General features: G+C 39.2%; 1 protein-coding gene across 1 annotated transcript in view; it reads right to left on the reverse strand.

The window, feature by feature from the left end:
- Positions 1-18,322, reverse strand: part of LOC122802317 (protein YIF1B-A-like) — a 764,428-nt gene that overhangs the window by 24,088 nt on the left and 722,018 nt on the right. The window contains exon 6 of the mRNA XM_044071990.1: positions 14,298-14,453. Coding sequence (XP_043927925.1) covers positions 14,298-14,453 — 156 coding nt within the window. The remainder of the gene's footprint in view (positions 1-14,297; positions 14,454-18,322) is intronic.

An 18,322-nucleotide genomic window follows, 5' to 3' on the forward strand; every position in this document is an offset into this window, starting at 1 on the left:
CAAGTTGGGTGCGTGATGGATGAGAGAGAAAAATTTTGGAGGGAGCTGGATGAAGTGGTGGAGAGTGTACTCAAGGTTAAGAGAGTGGTGATTGGCATAGATTTCAATGAGCATGTTGGTAAAGGCATCAGAGGGGGTGAGGAGGTGATAGGTAGCTACAATGTTAAGGAGAGGAGTGCAGGTCAGATGGTAGTGAATTTTGCGAAAAGGATGGACATGGCTGTGGTGAATACATACTTTAAGAAGAGGGAGGAGCATAAGGTGACATACAAGAGTGAAGGAAGACGCACACAGGTGGATTATATCCTAGGCAGCAGGGCAAGTCTGAAGGAGATTGGAAACTGCAAAGTGGTGACAAGGTAAAGCAGTTAGGCAGCATAGGATGGTGGTCTGCAGGATGACACTGACAATCAAGAAGAAAAGGAGGAGAGTGAGAGCAATGCCAAGGATCAAATGGTAGAAGCTGAAAAAGGATAACTGTAAGGTGGAGTCAAGGAAGGAGTTAAGACAGGCACTGGGTGGCAGTGAAGAGTTACCAGATAACTGGGCAGCCACAGCAGAGGTGGCAAGGGAGACAGCTAGAAAGGTGCTTGGTGTGATATCTGGACAGAGGAAGGAGGACAAGGATACTTGGTGGTGTAATGAGGAAGTACAGGAGAGTATACAGAGGAAGAGGTTGGCGAAGAAGTGGGATTGTCAGAGAGACAGAGATGAAAAAAGTAGACAAGAGTACAAGGAGATGAGGCATATGGTGAAGAAAGAGGTGAAGGCCTAGGAAAAGGCATATCCAGACCAGTAACGAGTGGTGAGCCTCAGGGCTCTGTCCTGGGGCCCCTCCTGTTTGGCATATACTTCTCAGAAGTACAGGCAAGCACGGAAGGGCTGTGGCTGACTAAGTTTGCGGACGACTGCAAACTGGGTGCTATAATAGAGTCTCCGGCTGACATGGAGATCCTCCAGAAGGGCCTAAATGAGACTGATGCATGGTGTCAAAGCCATGGTCTCAAGCTAAATGCAAAAAATGCGTAGTAATCCCCTTTGGAAACAACAGAGTACCCGCAAACTACAACATAGGAGGTAATCCCCTGAAATCTGAAGAAGAAATAAGGGATCTAGGGACCCAAGTAGATAGTCAGCTTTCCTTTGATAACCATGTTGCCAAAGTGGTTATAAAATCCTTCTATGTGACCCATCTGATCACGAAAGGGTTCGCATCAAGATCTAAGGATGTAATGGTGCCCCTCTACTCTTCCCTCATCAGACCCATTATTGAGTACAATGCACCAACTGGAATGTACCTGGCTAGACATCTCCAGCAGCTGGAGAGACCACAGAGGTACCTAACCAAGAGGATTACTGGCCTCAAACAGTTGCCCTATGCAGCACATTTGAAAAAGCTAAGACTGTTCTCTGTTGCATTCCACTTTCTCAGAGGCGATCTCTGTCTAACGTACAGAGCCATGTCCAACCCAGAATTGTTGAACATGCTCCATCTTAGCAAAACCAAATCTACTCGAGCTACACGCTCTAGGGATATAAACCTCAACACAACAATGAATAGAACATGCTGGAGGGATAGATTCCCCTCGCAGAGACTTCCCTTACTATGGAACAGGGTCCCGATCTACATAAGACAGAGCCCCTCACTATCACTCTTCAAGAGGAACCTTGATGAGTGGATGGGTAACAAAGTTCACACCGGGGATCACACCAACAGCACTACTAGATAGGGGCCAAGGGTACTAGCTGCTAGTACAAGGGTCTAGCGAACTACTAAAGGGGTGGTGAATACCGCACAACGTGGCTGGGCTAATATATGCCTTCGGGCAGATAGCCCAGTACCAACCTATGAACCTATATAGTGAGTTGTATGAAAGGCTGGACACTAAGGAGGGAGAAAAGGACCTGTACTGATTGGCTAGACAAAGGGACCAAGCTGGGAAAGATGTGCAGCAGGTTAAGGTGATAAAGGATAAAGAGGGAAACATACTCACAAGCGAGTAGAGTGTGTTGAGCAGATGAAAGAGTACTTTGAGGGGCTGATGAATGAAGAGAATGAGAGAGAGAGAGAAAGAGAAGGTTGGATGATGTGGGGATAGTGAATCAGGAAGTGCAACGATTAGCAAGGAGGAAGCAAGGACAGCTATGAAGAGGAAGAAGAATGGAAAGGCTGCTGGTCTAGATGACATACCTGTGGAAGAATGTAGGTTCTTGGTTAAAAACTCCACTGCCATCTCTCCTAGACTGTTTAATGAAATCTTGGAAAGTGAGAGGATGCCTGAGGAGTGGAGAAGTGTTTTGGTACCAATTTTTAAGAATAAGGGTAATGTGCCGAGCTGTGGTAACTAGAGAGGGATAAAATGGATCAACCGCAGCATGAAGTTATGGGAAACAGTACTGGAATCTAAGTTAAGAAGAGAGGTGATGATTAGTGAACAGCAGTACGGTTTCACACCAGGAAGGAGCACTGCAGATGTGATGTTTGCTGTTTGGGTGTTGCTGAAGTATAGAGAAGGTCAGAAGGAGTTGCAGTGTGTCTTTGTGGACTTAGAGAAAGCATATGACAGGGTGCCTAGAGAGGAGTTGTGGTACAGTATGAGGACGTTGGGAGTGGCAGAGAAGTATTTAAGAGTGGTACAGGATATGTAGGATGGCAATGTGACAGTGGTGAGGTCTGAGGTAGATGCGTTAAAGGTCTCATTTGCAATGGTAATGGACAGGTCGACAGACGAGATCAGACAGGAGTCCCCATAGACTATGATGTTTGCGGATGACATTCTGAGAGTAGGGAACAGGTTGAGGAGACCCTGGAGAGCTGGAGATATGCTCTAGAGAGGGGAGGAATGAAGGCCAACAGGACTAAGACAGAATATATATGTATGCAAATGAGGGGGAAGACAGAGGAATGGTGAGAATGCACTGAGTAGAGTTGGCTAAAGTTGATGACTTAAAATACTGGGGATCAACAGTTCAGAGTAATGGTGAGTGTGCAACAGAGGTGAAGAAGAGAGTGCAGGCAGAGTGGAGTGGGAGGAGAACAGTGTCAGGAGTGATTTGTGACAGATAGGTACCAGTAAGAGTAAAAGGGAAGGTCTGCAAGATGGTAGTGAAACCAGCCATGTTACATAGGTTGGAGATGGTGGCACTGATAAAAACACAGGAATCAGAGCTGGAGGTGGCAGCATTAAAGATGTTAAGATTTACAGTGGGTGTGATGAGGATGGACAGGATTTTTAATGAGAATATTAGAGGGTCAGCTCAGGTTAGATAGTTTGGAGACAAAGCCAGAGGGGCGAGATTGCTTTGGTTTGGACATGTGCTGAAGAGGGATGTTGGGTAACATTGGGAGAAGGATGCTAAGGATGGAGCTGCCAGGTAAGAGGAAAAGAGGAAGGCCCAAGATAAGGTTTACGGATGTGGTGAGAGGACATGCAGATGGTTGGTGTGACGGAGCAAGACGCAGAGGACAAGAAGAAATGGAAACATGATCCGCTGTGGCAACCCCTAACGGGAGCAGCTTAAGGAAAAAGAAGAAGAACAGGGGTGGGCAATTAATTTTCTCAAGAGGCCACATGGGAAGCTGAGACTGTTTTGGAGGGCAGGACCAATGACGTACTCCTCGTACCAACCATAACCCCGCCCATTTACTCCCCTCTCCTGCACTCTTTTTCCGTTCCTGTCAGCAGCCCACTCCCTAGCCATTCCAGTGTTCTACTACGTGGCTATTTCTCTCCAGTTACCATAAACACTGTTCAAACCTGTCAGTGTGCATACTGCTTTCTTATTTACTTCTACAGTGATTACAGATACTGAAATAATTACAATCCACCAATATCAGTTAATAAACAGAATTTCTGCAGAACTAAAATTCATCCGAATTCCACATTAAAGAGATCTGTAACTAATGAAGAGGTTGATAATGGCAAACAACTTTACATTTCAGTGTTTCATCTACAAATTCAGTGCCTGCTGCCCTTGAAGAATTAATTGCCTATGTAACATTAAAAAAAATTGATAAGCTGGTAATATTGCAATAGGAAATGACAAACAGACAAGTTCATAGTTATTACGCATCTCATACAAAGGACATACTCAGGAGTGCAGAACCCCCTATCCCCCTTAAAATGCACCAAATAAATCAGCAATTGAAAGGGCACTGCAATACTGGCACTCCATCTGTTCTACATGGTGTGGGAGTAGAATCCACAGCCTTCTGCACCAAAGGCAATTATGCTAACACTGCTTTCAAATTCTATAGCACAAACAGTGATTGCCATTTACTAAACAAAACAGTTGTACATTGAAAACAAACTTAGCATGAGCAACAGTAAATTTCTCTTCCCCTGAAACTCACAATTCTTTGAAAACGGATGAAAGTCATACTTTCCTGAAAATGTACTGAAACTCAAAGTCATAATTCCGTCAGCATTCTGGTAGCTGGTATAGACTAGAGGACTCAGGTTACTGTGTCCATTGAAACTCACAATTTGTTCAGCAGTCTGGTAGTTGGTATAGAGGATTCAGGCTCATGTCTCCTGCAACCAAATTACACCGTGAAGCCTTGTCAAGTTAACTGACTAACGGCATTACATACCGTACCCAAAAATAGGAATATACTTTAAATATTCTCTTACAGATTTAGAAAGTTGCTAGAATAACAGGATTTGTCTTGGCATGCATTTTTCTGAAGGAAATGAAGTCTGAAACTCAAATGTATGACAATTATTTTAATCTTCAGTGATTTGCCAGAAAACCACAAATTTTGCTAGAATAAGAGGATGTGTGTTAGCATGCATTTCTGAATGTTATGCAGTCTGAAACTCATATACAAGTTATTTAGTGACTTCAGTCTTCTGTGAATTGCCAAAAGAACAAAAAATGTTATAAGAAACAGACCAAAAACTATGTGGCTAAATCTGGACAGTTGAGAGGTATGTTACAAACACACCCACACCCACACACATACCTACCTTCTCTCTACTCTTGCACAGCAACACACATCTACTATCTCACACAACAACATACTCTCTTCTCCCTCTCTCTCTCTCTCATACAGCAAAGAATGGCTAGTTTAAATTTTACACAAACGCACACAGACACACCTTCTCTCATACAACAGCACACAACACACTTTATCTTTCATACAAATAGAATTGCTAGTTTAAATTACACACACACGCACACACACACGCACACGCACACACGCACACACACACACACACACACACACACACACACACACACACACACACACACACACACACACACACACACACACTCTTACCTCTTTCTCTTACAGAATGGCTTAGCTTAAATTCCATGCGCAAGTGTAGAATGTGTTTACTTCCAGAGTGGCATGCGTGCGGTGCACACATGGTTCTCCTTAAAGAAGAATACACCACCATCGCGGTACAAGGTAGGTTTTTTTTAATATATTATTAAAATAAATGTTTAAGCCTCATGTGGCTCTGGCTCTGTGGGCTAGTCATGGACAGCCAAATGACCGGATGTGGCCCAGGGGCCGTACAATGCCCAGGTCAGAATTAGAAGGATATATGAAGGATTAGAGCTAAGAATTAAAGTGGGAGGGCTCCTCTCAAAGTTGTACGACTTAAACACAAAGCAATGAACTGAGGACTGCCAAAGTAATATACGCGGACACTGATTAATGAAGTGCTTTCATTCTTAACCAATGAAAAACTTCTTCAGAATACATTCAAAAAACAAACTAATGCTTTTAAAGAATTATAAAAACTGACATCCTTACAACTAACCAATCAAACATACAATCCACTACTAAGTGTATTCTTAAAGCAACAATCTTACTTAGTGCAGGCAAAAGTACAAATATTAAAATCCCTTATATTAAAAAAAAAAATAACAATAACAGAAATACTTTCATCAATACCTGGGGCTGTGTCAGCCCTTAAAAACAATTGCCATGCCCATAAAAACAATTGCCATTTCAGCTCATTATATTCTAAAACTATTAAAATGCCCTACAAAGCTCCTTTTATCTATTCTTTCAACAACTACAAACTGAAACTTTCAAAAATCCTTGCATTCTTGTGCATGCCTTGCCAAAGCACTGGTTTTATCCTTTTTCTTTATTGCTAAAATATGTTCTCTTATCCTAATCTCCTAGTGGTTTTACCCACATAAAAACCATCACAACTGGAACAGCTAGCAAGGTACGTCAAACCATTGCTCTGGCAATTACATCTATCTTGTGCTGTCAGTGTGTAATTTATGTGTTTGAAATAAAAATTGCTCGCCATTAGAATATATATCTACAGTAAGAACAATTTTGACAAACATACAACAAACTCTAGGAACCTGGATAGCAGTAGATGTTGAAAAAGGTCTTTATAAAATCTGTTTTAAATTTCTAGTTTTTTTTTTAATATAATCAGGACCTGGTCCTAACACTTTGGATAGGTCTTGGTTCCCCATTATTATCTTCCAATTATTAGAAATGATCTTTCTTATAATGGGACCATCAACACTCATGGAAATTGGAAATGAACATCTTAAATCTTTGTGTAAACCATCATAGGGTGGCTTGTTACCATTTCTTGAGGCAAACAATGCTATTAGAATTGGGGGAAACGTAGCATGTTTGCCTCAGTACACTGCTGTAAATAATTCTAAGCTTGTCTGCAGGATAACCACAATGTTTAAATAGGTTAATTATTATTTTCATTTCTTGTGCAAAATGTTCATCTTTGCTAATTAACCTACTAATTCTAACAAGCTGCCCTCTAAATACATTCAGCTTCATAAACACTGGATAGAAACTGTCAAAATGAAGGCAATTATTAGTAAAGGTGTATTTACGAAATATTTCTAATAAACTTGTTTTCCTTAACATCTATGGTAACCTTTGTATCTAAAAAATGAACAGTCTCCCCCCTATTCCTTTCCACAAAACTTAACCATGTTACACTATCATTAATCTGTTGGAGAAACTCTTGGAAGGAAGCAAAATGCCCTGTCCAAATAAAACACAAACCATCTATGTACCTTTTGTAAAAGCTGACAAATCTAAAATATTTGGTAGTTCTCTCAAAAAAATTCTTTCAACCACCAACATAGGACCAGGTTAGTAAAAAACGGGGGTGACCTGAGCCCCCATTGCAACCCCAATAACTTGGAGAATACCGTCTTCGAAAATGAAAGTTATTGCCAAGTATCGACTCCAATAGCTGACAAATTGCTTGAATATCCAAATTAAAATCCTTAATGTATTTGTTAAGATAAAGCCTATCAAATTCTAATCCTTCTTGTCAATAGAGGTAAAAAGTGAACAAATGTCTATGGTACATAAAAATGTTTCAGTCTGAGTAAAAGAATAATTTTTGAGCTTGTCTAAAAAACCCTAGAGTCTTTTAAATACTATTCACTTGCCTGCACCATTGGATTTAAAATATTATCCAAGTGGAAATTCTACCTGTTTTATTAAAGTGAGCAGAAACTATGGGCCTAAAAGGAGCATGCATGGGATCCTTATGCATTTTAGCTATACCAAATAGGGTGCCCAATTGGGGCTCCTCCACAGTTAAAAATTCAAATAATTCAACAGAAATGTATCCTTGATGTAATAAATCTAACAGGGACAGATCAATGTTTGATAATATTTTCTAACAATCTTTGAATACCTTTTTGTAACTATTCTGATCTAACAGTAATAATTTATTGCCCACACATACTCCTTATGCTCCATTATTACTAACCCAGTACCCTTATCTGTTCTCATAAATCTTAAATTAGAATATCCTTTTAGTTTTGTCAATGCTTGAAATTCTTCTTTATTCAGATTGTAGCCATTTAAAAAAATTATCATTCTTACACATTCTATTAAATAAATTGTGTAGCTCAGTTTCACACACAGATAAAAATACAAGGTACTAAAAGGTGGATTAACAGTACTCATTTTTTTAAATTCTCCGTTTTTCTTAGGTGATAAAATTATTACAAATATACCTTAAAATTAAATTTTCTAGCACGAGACTTAAAATCTAACGTTTACTACAGAAGCTCTATTTGTAGGAATAAAAGTAAATCCTTTCAATAAAATATTCAATTCAACTGTTGAAAAAACTCTATTGGTAAGATTAAATACATGCCATTCAGAAACTAGCGGCCCCGGCCCTTCCCCCATTTCTTTCCTCCACCATTTAAAACTTCCTGATTCGAAGGTGGGCTATTCATTTCTGATGAAGTTAAACAAAAAGAATTATTGTGTTTGTTGAAATCTTTCAATTCGCTCTGAAGCCCTATACTGTCCATAACAGAGTGAACCTCCCCTGGTTCATCTTGGTCATTTAAATCAGAGGAGGTACTCTTGGGGGGGGGGGGCATCACATTCTGGATGCTGCTGAAGGAATCAAGTCTATCAAGTCTGCTGCCAGCTGTACTATTCTTATGATTCTGTGGATAGGTTGATTTAAGGCTCTATATTAGAACACTGAAGTTTCAGAACTTCGAATGTTCTAATATCGACCCCTAATAAGCGAAAGCTGAAAATAGCGAAGTTTCAGAAAACTGAATTCTTTCCTAGGGAAAGAATTTGGTTGTCCATTCCTGTCGCTTTGCTATTTTTAGCACTGTGGTGGAAAGTTACGGGTAGAGTTCTGGTAAGTGTGCGATTGTGTGGACGTGAGGGTTAGGGCAGGTTAGGTGAGTTAGGGTTAGGGCGCGGGTGAGGTGTGTGTGCGATAGTGATGGACCTTAGGATTAGGGTTTGGGTTAAGGTAAGTGGGTAGATAGTGGTGTATGTACAGTTTAGTGTAGGGTTAAGATGTAAGATTTTAGGTGTATGTGTGTGGATTGCTGTTTGTTTGGTGTGTTTGTTTTGTGTGTATGTGTTTTGAAACAACAAATTTTTTGCCTAAGAAAAAATTTGCTGTTCTGAATTTTCGATGTTATCAGTTTTCGGTTACTAGGGGTCGATATTAGAACATTCGAAGTTTTGAAACTTCATTGTTCTAACATAGACCCTTGATTTAACACCATTGGTCCCAGTCTTTTTCAGTATGAAGGCCTGCCCTTGTTGATAAGCAGCAATGCCCCTAACTAATATCCTCTTTTTCTCGTCAGTGACCATGGCCACATGTCTCTCAATTTTATCCACTAATCCATAGCATAAATGTTGAAACAATTTAAAGGAAGAATGCTTACAAATTTGAGTATCCCAAGACTTAATCTGTTCCTTTAAAAGACTCATTTTCTCAGTGTTCCAACCAATTAAAAGTCTAAGCACTTCCAAACCTGCTTTGTTGTAAACGCTTTTAATCTGCTGATAAACACAGTCAAAAAAGCTAATCCTGGTGGGAAATGTGTATACTCTAAGGCCAAGGAGAACGATGTGCAAATCACAGCATCTATTAAGATAATGATTTTCAAGCTCTACTGATTTAAACTAGAGAGTTTTTTTTTCCAAATCATATATAACCGTTTTTATCTCAGGCACCATCTCCTGAGCGTAAATGGAAACCTTTGTTGAAGGGCTGACTTTAGTAAATGGATTCACCTCATTCCCATTTAAAAAATTACTTATAGAGTGAGTCGCCACAAAAATATCAGCTCCTGTGATAGTTCCTTCATCAGAAGAAGAAGAAAACTCATCGGACCTTTTTGTAGAATGCTGGTGGGCTCCAAAACTCTCAAGGGTGCATTTCAGCACCGCTTGTGCTTTATTAACAACTTCCTTAAGAGTTTGGGTTAGCGTGTAAAGATCTTCTGGAATCAGATGCACAGTCAAATCCAAATTATTGTATTTGACAGATGCCATAAATCCAAGAGATATCTTTTGGCTGAAGACAGTTGTGTAAACCAGCAGTGTGCAGGATGAGAGGGGTCACAAATTATTTTGGATGCACATTTAATGCTTCTTGCTGTGAACAGATCCTGGATTGATAGTAAGTTGGTGTCCATGATTTTTTTTGGCAACTCGCACCACACTTTGTAACTTCTTTCTTTCTGCTATTGTACTGTTCCCAAATCAAACTGTGAAGCTACTAGTGAAAATAATTTCAACTGCTCCTCTGTAGCACGTGGTGAGAACAGTAAGTGGTAGCTATGCATTTTTGAGCCTTCTGAGAAACTGGAGACGTTGATGTGCTTTTTGACCAACCATTCAGTGTTCATAGTCCAAGAGAGAGCCTCCAAAATGTGCACCCCAAAAATGTTGTAGATTTGATCCTTTACACCTCTTTACAATTTATGTTGTGCAGTGAATGTGTTGTCGACCTTTTCCTGAAGTCTATAATGACTTATTTTGTTTTACTGACATTCAGGTCTAGGTTGTTCTTAGTACAACAATCAATGAGTAGATCTTGTCTCTTTAAGCTTTTTCCTCCTCCTCTTTGATGAGGCCCACAACAGTAGTATTATCTGTAAACTTAATGATGTGATTGGTGTTGTACTTTTCAGAGCAGTCATGGGTGAGGATGGTGAACAACAGAGGTCTTGGCACACAACCCTGAGGAACACCGGGTGGGGAGTATTATGCATCCTGAGGTGTTGTCGCCAGCACGTTTTCTGCAGTCTGTCAAAAAGTCAAGGATCCAGTTGCACATGACCTTGCTAACTCCAACATGTACAAACTTGTCAATAAGCTTCACTGAAACCACTGTATTGAATGCTGAGCTAAAGTCAATAAACAAGAGCCTGACGTAGTTATTTCTTCCCTCCCTATGATCAAGTGAGGGGTGGACTGCCACTGAATTAGCATTCACAGTGGATTTGTTAGCCTGATAAATGAACTGTAGAGAGTCGAAGTTAGATGGAAGGTTTGCTGACAGATTCCTTTCAACTAGCATCTCAAAGCATTTCATGACATTTGAAGTTAGAGCAACCAGTTTGTAGTCTTTCAGGCAAGCTGTTATGTTAATGCTTAATTACCAGAAAATGGAAAGTCTAAAGCAACTGTATTCAAAATATTGGATTTTATAAAAGAACTGGAAGAGGGATCTTGAGAAAAGGAACAGAGCAAATTACATAGAACATAAATGGAATTTGTAAGAATAATATAAGCAGAATAATGTTCAGGAGGAGTGAAGTTTAAGGGAAGGCAGGAATTCAGATATTTATGTGATGCTGTACTGAAGATAGAAAGAAGATGTGTGATGTATAAAGTGTGTAAATGAGTAAAATGTTAACATGGTTAGTCTTCTTTTCTGTTAATGTAGGTTTCTGATAAGTTAATAAAGGTGTTAAAAGAAAGCATTGCCTCAGTGATGGCTTTGCTCTTCATGGCTTTATTTCATCTAAACGTTTCCTACCCACCTGCTGCCTCCAGCAACACCAGCCTATAGTCTTACTAGCCCAGTAACTTTTGTCACAGCAACGAACTGGTTAGACGAATGCACCACTGTTTAACATCTCTGGTCCATATTAGCTACAACCAACTCATCCACTAAAAGTAACTTCAGTCAATGTGCAAAAAATGGCTCCTGGTCAGTCAATAAAAGTCTCACTACATGAAGGCTGTCCCAAATGAAACAAAATTTGAAAAATAACACTGATTTTCAAAACACAGGTTATTTTGTGTGTATGTTGGGAGGTAAGTACCATATACCTCATGCTGTATCATCCTCTTCAACCCCAAACTTACTATAATCATCTCCAAGGCCCATATACTTTGGCACTGTGGCAAGACCCTGACCAGTGACCCAGATCAACAAATACATTATTCAGCCACTCTTGCATTTTTACAATTCACATTTGCAAAACATTCTAAAGCAATTAGGCTAATTAAGCATCAGGTTATCAGAACTCATTACATTCATGATAGGTTATGAACAAAATTAGAAGATTAACTCCTGTGCAGACAGATGAGATCCAGTTCGAGCAAAGACAGCAAAAAAGCAGTCCAGATAATTAAACTGAAGCAAATCTTGTATCAAAAGTCACTCCTAAATGTGATGCCAGTGACCTGCACTTGACAAGGGAACATAGAGCTGAAGGAGGTGGGTGGGATGAGAATGAGCAGATAACAGTCTGCTCCATCACTTCATAGGAGGTGATCTGGACTATTAATTACAGCACAGGATACCACCTCTTCTGTAAAAGCTTGAAAGGACACGTAACCCCCTCAATAGAACTGCTCGTTTGTCTGGGGGGTGGGGCACACTTTCTTCAATGCATGTGCAGTGGGCATCTGAGTAAGCTTAGGATCTCTGTACACTGCATTCCCCACATGGGGATAAGAGAAAGAACAAAAATGGCTCTTTATGGCTCCTATTCTATCCATCTTATGTTCGCTATTACCTGCCTAATGACCTATATATAACATCCCAATAGTTACAGGATGCAACTGGTACACTTAATATACTCACAGAATTTAGGAATACAGCAATTGCTCCATGAATGTTCACTATTAGCTGCCTAATGACCTATATGTAACATCCCAGTAGTTACAGGATGCAACTGGTACACTTAATATACTCACAGAATTTAGGAATACAACAATTCCTCCATGAGAGTACTGGTGAAGACTGCAGAACAATGCAGAAAAAGAGAAAAAAGTCAATAAAACAAATCAAGGCACATTAAAGAATGCATCAACAGCATTTTTGTATGAGCTGCTGATATTGCTCCTTCAGTATTCTACAGTCATATCAGTACTTACGGCATGTACATTCTCACAAACTCATCTGCATGTCTTTCTGTGGTCCGCATCAACAAAGAATTTAGTCTGGACCCAGGAGTGACACCATACAAGCGGCAATCATATCAGTCTCCGACGGTTTAAACCATATTATGCACTGCTGGCTCTTAAGCCTGCTCATCATGTCAGGATATCACATCACTGTGTAGGATCATTTGTGTACCTCAGACAAACAGCTAGTAGAAGTACTGTAACAAAATCACAGCATCCATTGTTAAGTCATTAAGTTTCCTAAGTTCTAAAGGTTATTCCCTCTGTTTCTTTAGTCTGAAAATTAGTTTCTGGTAATCTTGATCCATATCACTAGTTATTCATTTCTATAGATGTACTTATGCAGGTAGCAATGACCTGCTCCTTAGAAACAAACTGTCACCTAAGTGTCCTGGCTTCTCAGTAGCTCATAAATGAACTATCTGTATCAATTGAGTGGGTTTCATTTATGTCCATCTTTTGATTTTCCCTCTTCTGACTAAGCTGGCTGTCAGAAGCCAAGTTAACAGCAGGTAGTGATGCACAAAGCTAAAACCTGACTACAACTCCAATAACCAAAGCTCAAGAAGTAGGCTAGGTGCTGCAGGACAAAATTAGTGGGACTGAATAGCCAATGCCAACCTGACAATTCTCAGGGGAAAGAGGGAAGGAAGTGAATGCCATTTAGAGTGCACTCCGATAAATGCTATGAGGGTAGGGTCTTATTCTAGGAGGTACTGGGCTGGCTGGCACATCATAGGTGCATGTGTACAAACATATGCATATTTAAGGACCTGGAATACATGTACTGAACATTTGTAGCCTTAAATATTCATGGAGGGGATGCTTGGTACAATGAAAAAAAGATTACTTTGCTGTCACCTGTCATAATCTGAAGGCATGATGGGGATTAATCAATGTGCCAAGCAGGGTACTGATTTAGCTAGATAGCTGTGCTGATGAGGGGACAAAAAGAAGAAGCCAAATACAAAAGATTTTTTTCCAGTTAAACTCCTCTGCTGTTTCTTATCTGACTGTTCCATCTATTACTATTTTCTCATTTATTGTTGGATCACAACTGATAACTTTAAATATAGACTACAAAGTCATTGCCTTCCATTTGAACAAAACATGCAGTGACTTAAAGGAAAAGCCCGAAGAAGCAAGATCCATGCCTCTGCAATATAAAGTCTGCACTTCCATCTCTGCCACGTGTGTCCTGTGGTTATTCATTCAATCTTCTCTGGAAATGCACAGACACAAACTCCATCCCACAAGGATGGGGATCTGACCACTGCTGTTCTTTTCGTCTCTTCCCCAGACCAACCCAAAAACACTAAACAATTGCAGGTCACAATTTCACAGGTAGACACCACACTCTTCGGCCAAAAGATAGCCATTTATAAAAGAAGCACTGCAAGATAGTGGGAAGTCCTAACATAGACTTGTTTATGGACACCCTTCAGGAACTTTCCTCACCTCAGAATATGGATTATGCACTCAAAGGAAGAAAATGCAGTGTTTCTGCATTATATTAATATTTTTAAACATTTTATTTATTTTTTGTTATATACTGACAATAATAACTAGTTTGTTAAATATTGTTTCTTGTAATTGCAAATATTTTATAAAGCATAAAAACTGTATAACTCACCCAACATATTTATATCCAGAGAAAGCAATCAGGTCAATAGTGGTTAAATCAGCGTTCACGGTCACCAGATAGAGAGCAAACAAAATTGCTAATACTTCAATAATCAACCATACAAGAGCTGAACTGGCTTGCATTCCAAGTATCTCTGGTGAAAACCTATAAACATAAAGCAAAAAATATTAACCTTTAAAATACTACAAGCAGGAACAAGAAACTGTATACAAAGATGACATGTCTGCTTAATGAAAAATTAAAAGTAGTCTTTTCAAAGGTGATGCCACAATGATCACAGGTAAGGACCTCAATTCAGACCATAAACACTTCACAAGATTATGAGTTTTTATAACCAAATACTTCAAATAAGTCACAGCTATCAATGCAAGATGACACAATGCTAATCTCCTCACCTATACTTATCTGTATGTAGAGTTCATACTATCTCCATTTCAGATACTCAGCTTTAACAAAATTTGCTTGATTAAAATGTACATAACATATTGCCAAGCACGTGTTGCTTTTAAGTGTTCACTTGTATTACATTTTAAAAATGTATTGTAACAGCTAAACACAAAAGCAGTTAAGAAATATAGCTAAGTGATGTGCTAATTATATATTTGCTGCAAAATCTTTACAGATAAGCTGAATTACCATGTAAAGCATTTCATCAGTGAGACTTTTCTAGCGGTTCTCATCCACTGACACCAGACAAACAACGTTAGACTCACTGCGATCCTAAACGTGCACTGGTTGACTGCCTGCATGCTGTAATGGCAGTGCAAGAAAGTCATCATTTTCAGACCAATAAACTTTCAGTTGTTTTTTAAAGTCCCTATGTAGATAATTATACCAACGCAGGATAATACAACAGAAAGATGCTAACATTTTCTTATGATTTTCTATCTGACAGAAACATATCAGGGTCCAAAACAGGATTATTTTACAAGAAATACATGGTAGTGCCAAGAGTTCATATAAAGGACCTAAATATTTATTCTCTAAGGGTGGGATGAAGGCTTTATTGAACTTGTCATGTCTCCCTCAAACATCTGTTGCCGTCTCATACGACTGTTCCTTCTAAAGTTACCTTTATTGCAAATCCGTAACACACAAGGGCAGCATCCATGCAGTACTTCCTACTGTTACCAAGGATAACTGCTCTTCAGTGTGAAAGAATGTCACAAAGCACAACCATTAAAGTAGATGTTAAACCTGAACTGTAACTAAGGCTTTGGAAGAACTCCAGGAAAGCAGCAGTAGCTGTATATAGACATTACAATAAAAAACATTAATACTGACTTACCTACATTACATGGTAAGCCACAACAAAACAGAGTATCTATCTGATGAAAAACAAGATTACATCTTGGAGAATCTGGTACAGCAAGGATACCCACAGAATTTATAATGTACTACAGAGAAACGTTGCACAAAGAAGCATTAATTGCTCATAAAACAATGCACAGGACTATGCTTTACAAGGATAGGCATGGAATACAGTAAAATGTTACAACTACAATACTGGAGATGGCACCTACATTAATAAAACAATATAGACAGGGCAGCCTGTTAGGTTAATGGGGGTATGCTACTGTCAGTACCTATGTGTATCAGTTTATGGGACCATGGTCAGGTTTTAGAAGTTAAACATTTATTAAGAATGCCAAAATGTTGTGCTGAAAATGTCAAGGAGCAGCTATGCAAAGACTAAGCACAAAATGTTGTTAAAACTGCAACAGGTTAATTCCCAGCCAAACTATGACTGAAACAAAGCTAAAACAAATTACAAAGATAAACATATGCATATGTGAAATTACCTGTAGCTAAATGTAATACAAATATTAACCCTGGCAGACTGCAGAGTAATGTAAAAAAATCCAATAATCAATATCAAACTATCATCTCTATGGTTTCCTGTTGAAAATTAGATGGGCAAAATTCTGAAAATGGGAAATTTCTAAATATTTTTGTAGGGGAATGTGCCCCCTTGTACTCAGCCATGTGGTAGTTTCAACCCCACTTCTCTTACTTTAAAATATGTTATCTCTGAGGCTGTACACTCTGTGATAAACCAGAAACCCCATTTTAAATTCCTAGAACTCAAAATTATTATATGCACCCCATCACCAAAATAAAGAAAGTAGTGATCTTATGGCCCCATCACAGGGACTCTTACCTGAAGAATAAAATGGAATCTAACAATTGCAGCAAGGTTAATTATGCCACTGACAAATACAAGGATACAGAAATGCTGCCAAATGATATATATATATATATATATATATATATATATATATATATATATATATATATATATATAACTATACAAGCTAAAAATCGTACACACTTATAATGCATACACTGCTATAAACCTGTTACACAGACAGTGATGCCATGTAACCCAAAGAGCAACAGCCTATTGAGGTGGAGAAGCTGATCATTTCCTCTGCCTATTACTGAAGTGAATTTGCAAATACGTTTTTGTCAGATTAATCTATTAACTTGTTCACCTAGCACATAAAATACAAGTCAAACTTGGAAATCATGTTCACTTTACAAAAATCATTAAATTACCTTACTGTGTTACTAGAAAACAATTCCACTCACTAACAAGAAGAGACAACAGTTTCTGCATTTCAAAGTCTACAGCTTCCTTCCTTGTCAATAACACTATGAAAACTAACATTTTCCACAGGTGCTTTTTCTTCCTGTTATCTGCCACCTGTCACATACCCAAAGGACCTCAGTTGTTTGGAAGGGATACCATCTCTTCAGCCATAAGGATTATCTAAATGGGTCTACTCTGCTATTGTAGCTTGGATGTGCAGAAATACCATCCCTTCAGCATGCAATGTGTGAACATGTTGCTTGGTAGGTGCTCATCCTCAACTACAGGAAATACACCCACCTTTAGCAGGTATTAATCCTGCAGCAGACAGTTGCCATCCCTACCCAAGGATGGGTGAGAGCCAGCATCCACTGCTCACTCCCACCATCCCCAGTTAACTCCTCATGCTCACAGCTTGCTTGTAGACCCAATGTCATTTGGGACAAATTAGGGTTTTATCCCTATATGCTATGCAGCTTAATTATGTGGCCCAAGGTTGAGCTTTTTCTCAGCTCTGTAAGAAACTTCCATTTAATCACCCAAATGTTCCCTGGAACAAATGAAAAAGTTAATTTTTCTTCACAAATTTCTGAAAAGATAAGAGACACATATACCTCAGGTTCCTTTTCAGAGTCTAGGAAACATGACTCAAAGTATTGATACATTTGCACAAACTTTCTCCTGGCTGTCAAAACTGCAAAAGGTAACCTTTCCCACTCTCTCTCTGACCTCATATTGGTCTTGTTTAGTGACAAAATGCTCATTCTCTAGATTACTAATTAAAATGAACCCCCCCCGCCACTCCCTGGCTAGAACACAACAACCTATGTATTTTGATCAGAGCTACGGCTGCTCTGCAACTTTGATCTTTGTCAAGTGTTCCCAAATTACGGGTATGAAAGCTTAAATTACTCTATCTTGCATATGGCCTATACCTGCTCTCACACTACTGCTTGGTGTGTTTCCTGCTCCCATGACTTTTTGGCTATATCATGTAAACCTATCCCTCCCCTAAGGGTACCAACCACCTCTGAAGGACTCAGAACTACCTAATGGAAACTATTAAACAGGGCAGAAAGAAACCCCTCTTCTTTCAGTTATCAGTTGCTTGGCCTAGCATTTTTTTTATATAAAGGTACTCCAATAGATCATCCATATGAAGGTGCTATGCACAAATGTTAAGGTGTCTGACCTGTCATAACAGTTAAAAACATATGAATGGGATTCTATAATCTGTCAAAATCTCCTTTGGGATTCTCACTCTGCTGAACCATTAGTGTTGATTCATTAGGTGTCGAATTTGCCTAGGCACTATCAAACACTGCAGGGACTGGAAAGCGTTTATTTTACAGTGCCTGTGGTTCAGTCTTGATCGACAGTGACCGTCTCTGTGGAATCTTTATTGTTTTAAGATACTCCA

The sequence above is a fragment of the Protopterus annectens genome, chromosome 1.part0 (assembly GCF_019279795.1).
Source record: "Protopterus annectens isolate FY-2018-M chromosome 1.part0, PAN1.0, whole genome shotgun sequence".
NCBI lineage: Eukaryota > Metazoa > Chordata > Ceratodontiformes > Protopteridae > Protopterus > Protopterus annectens.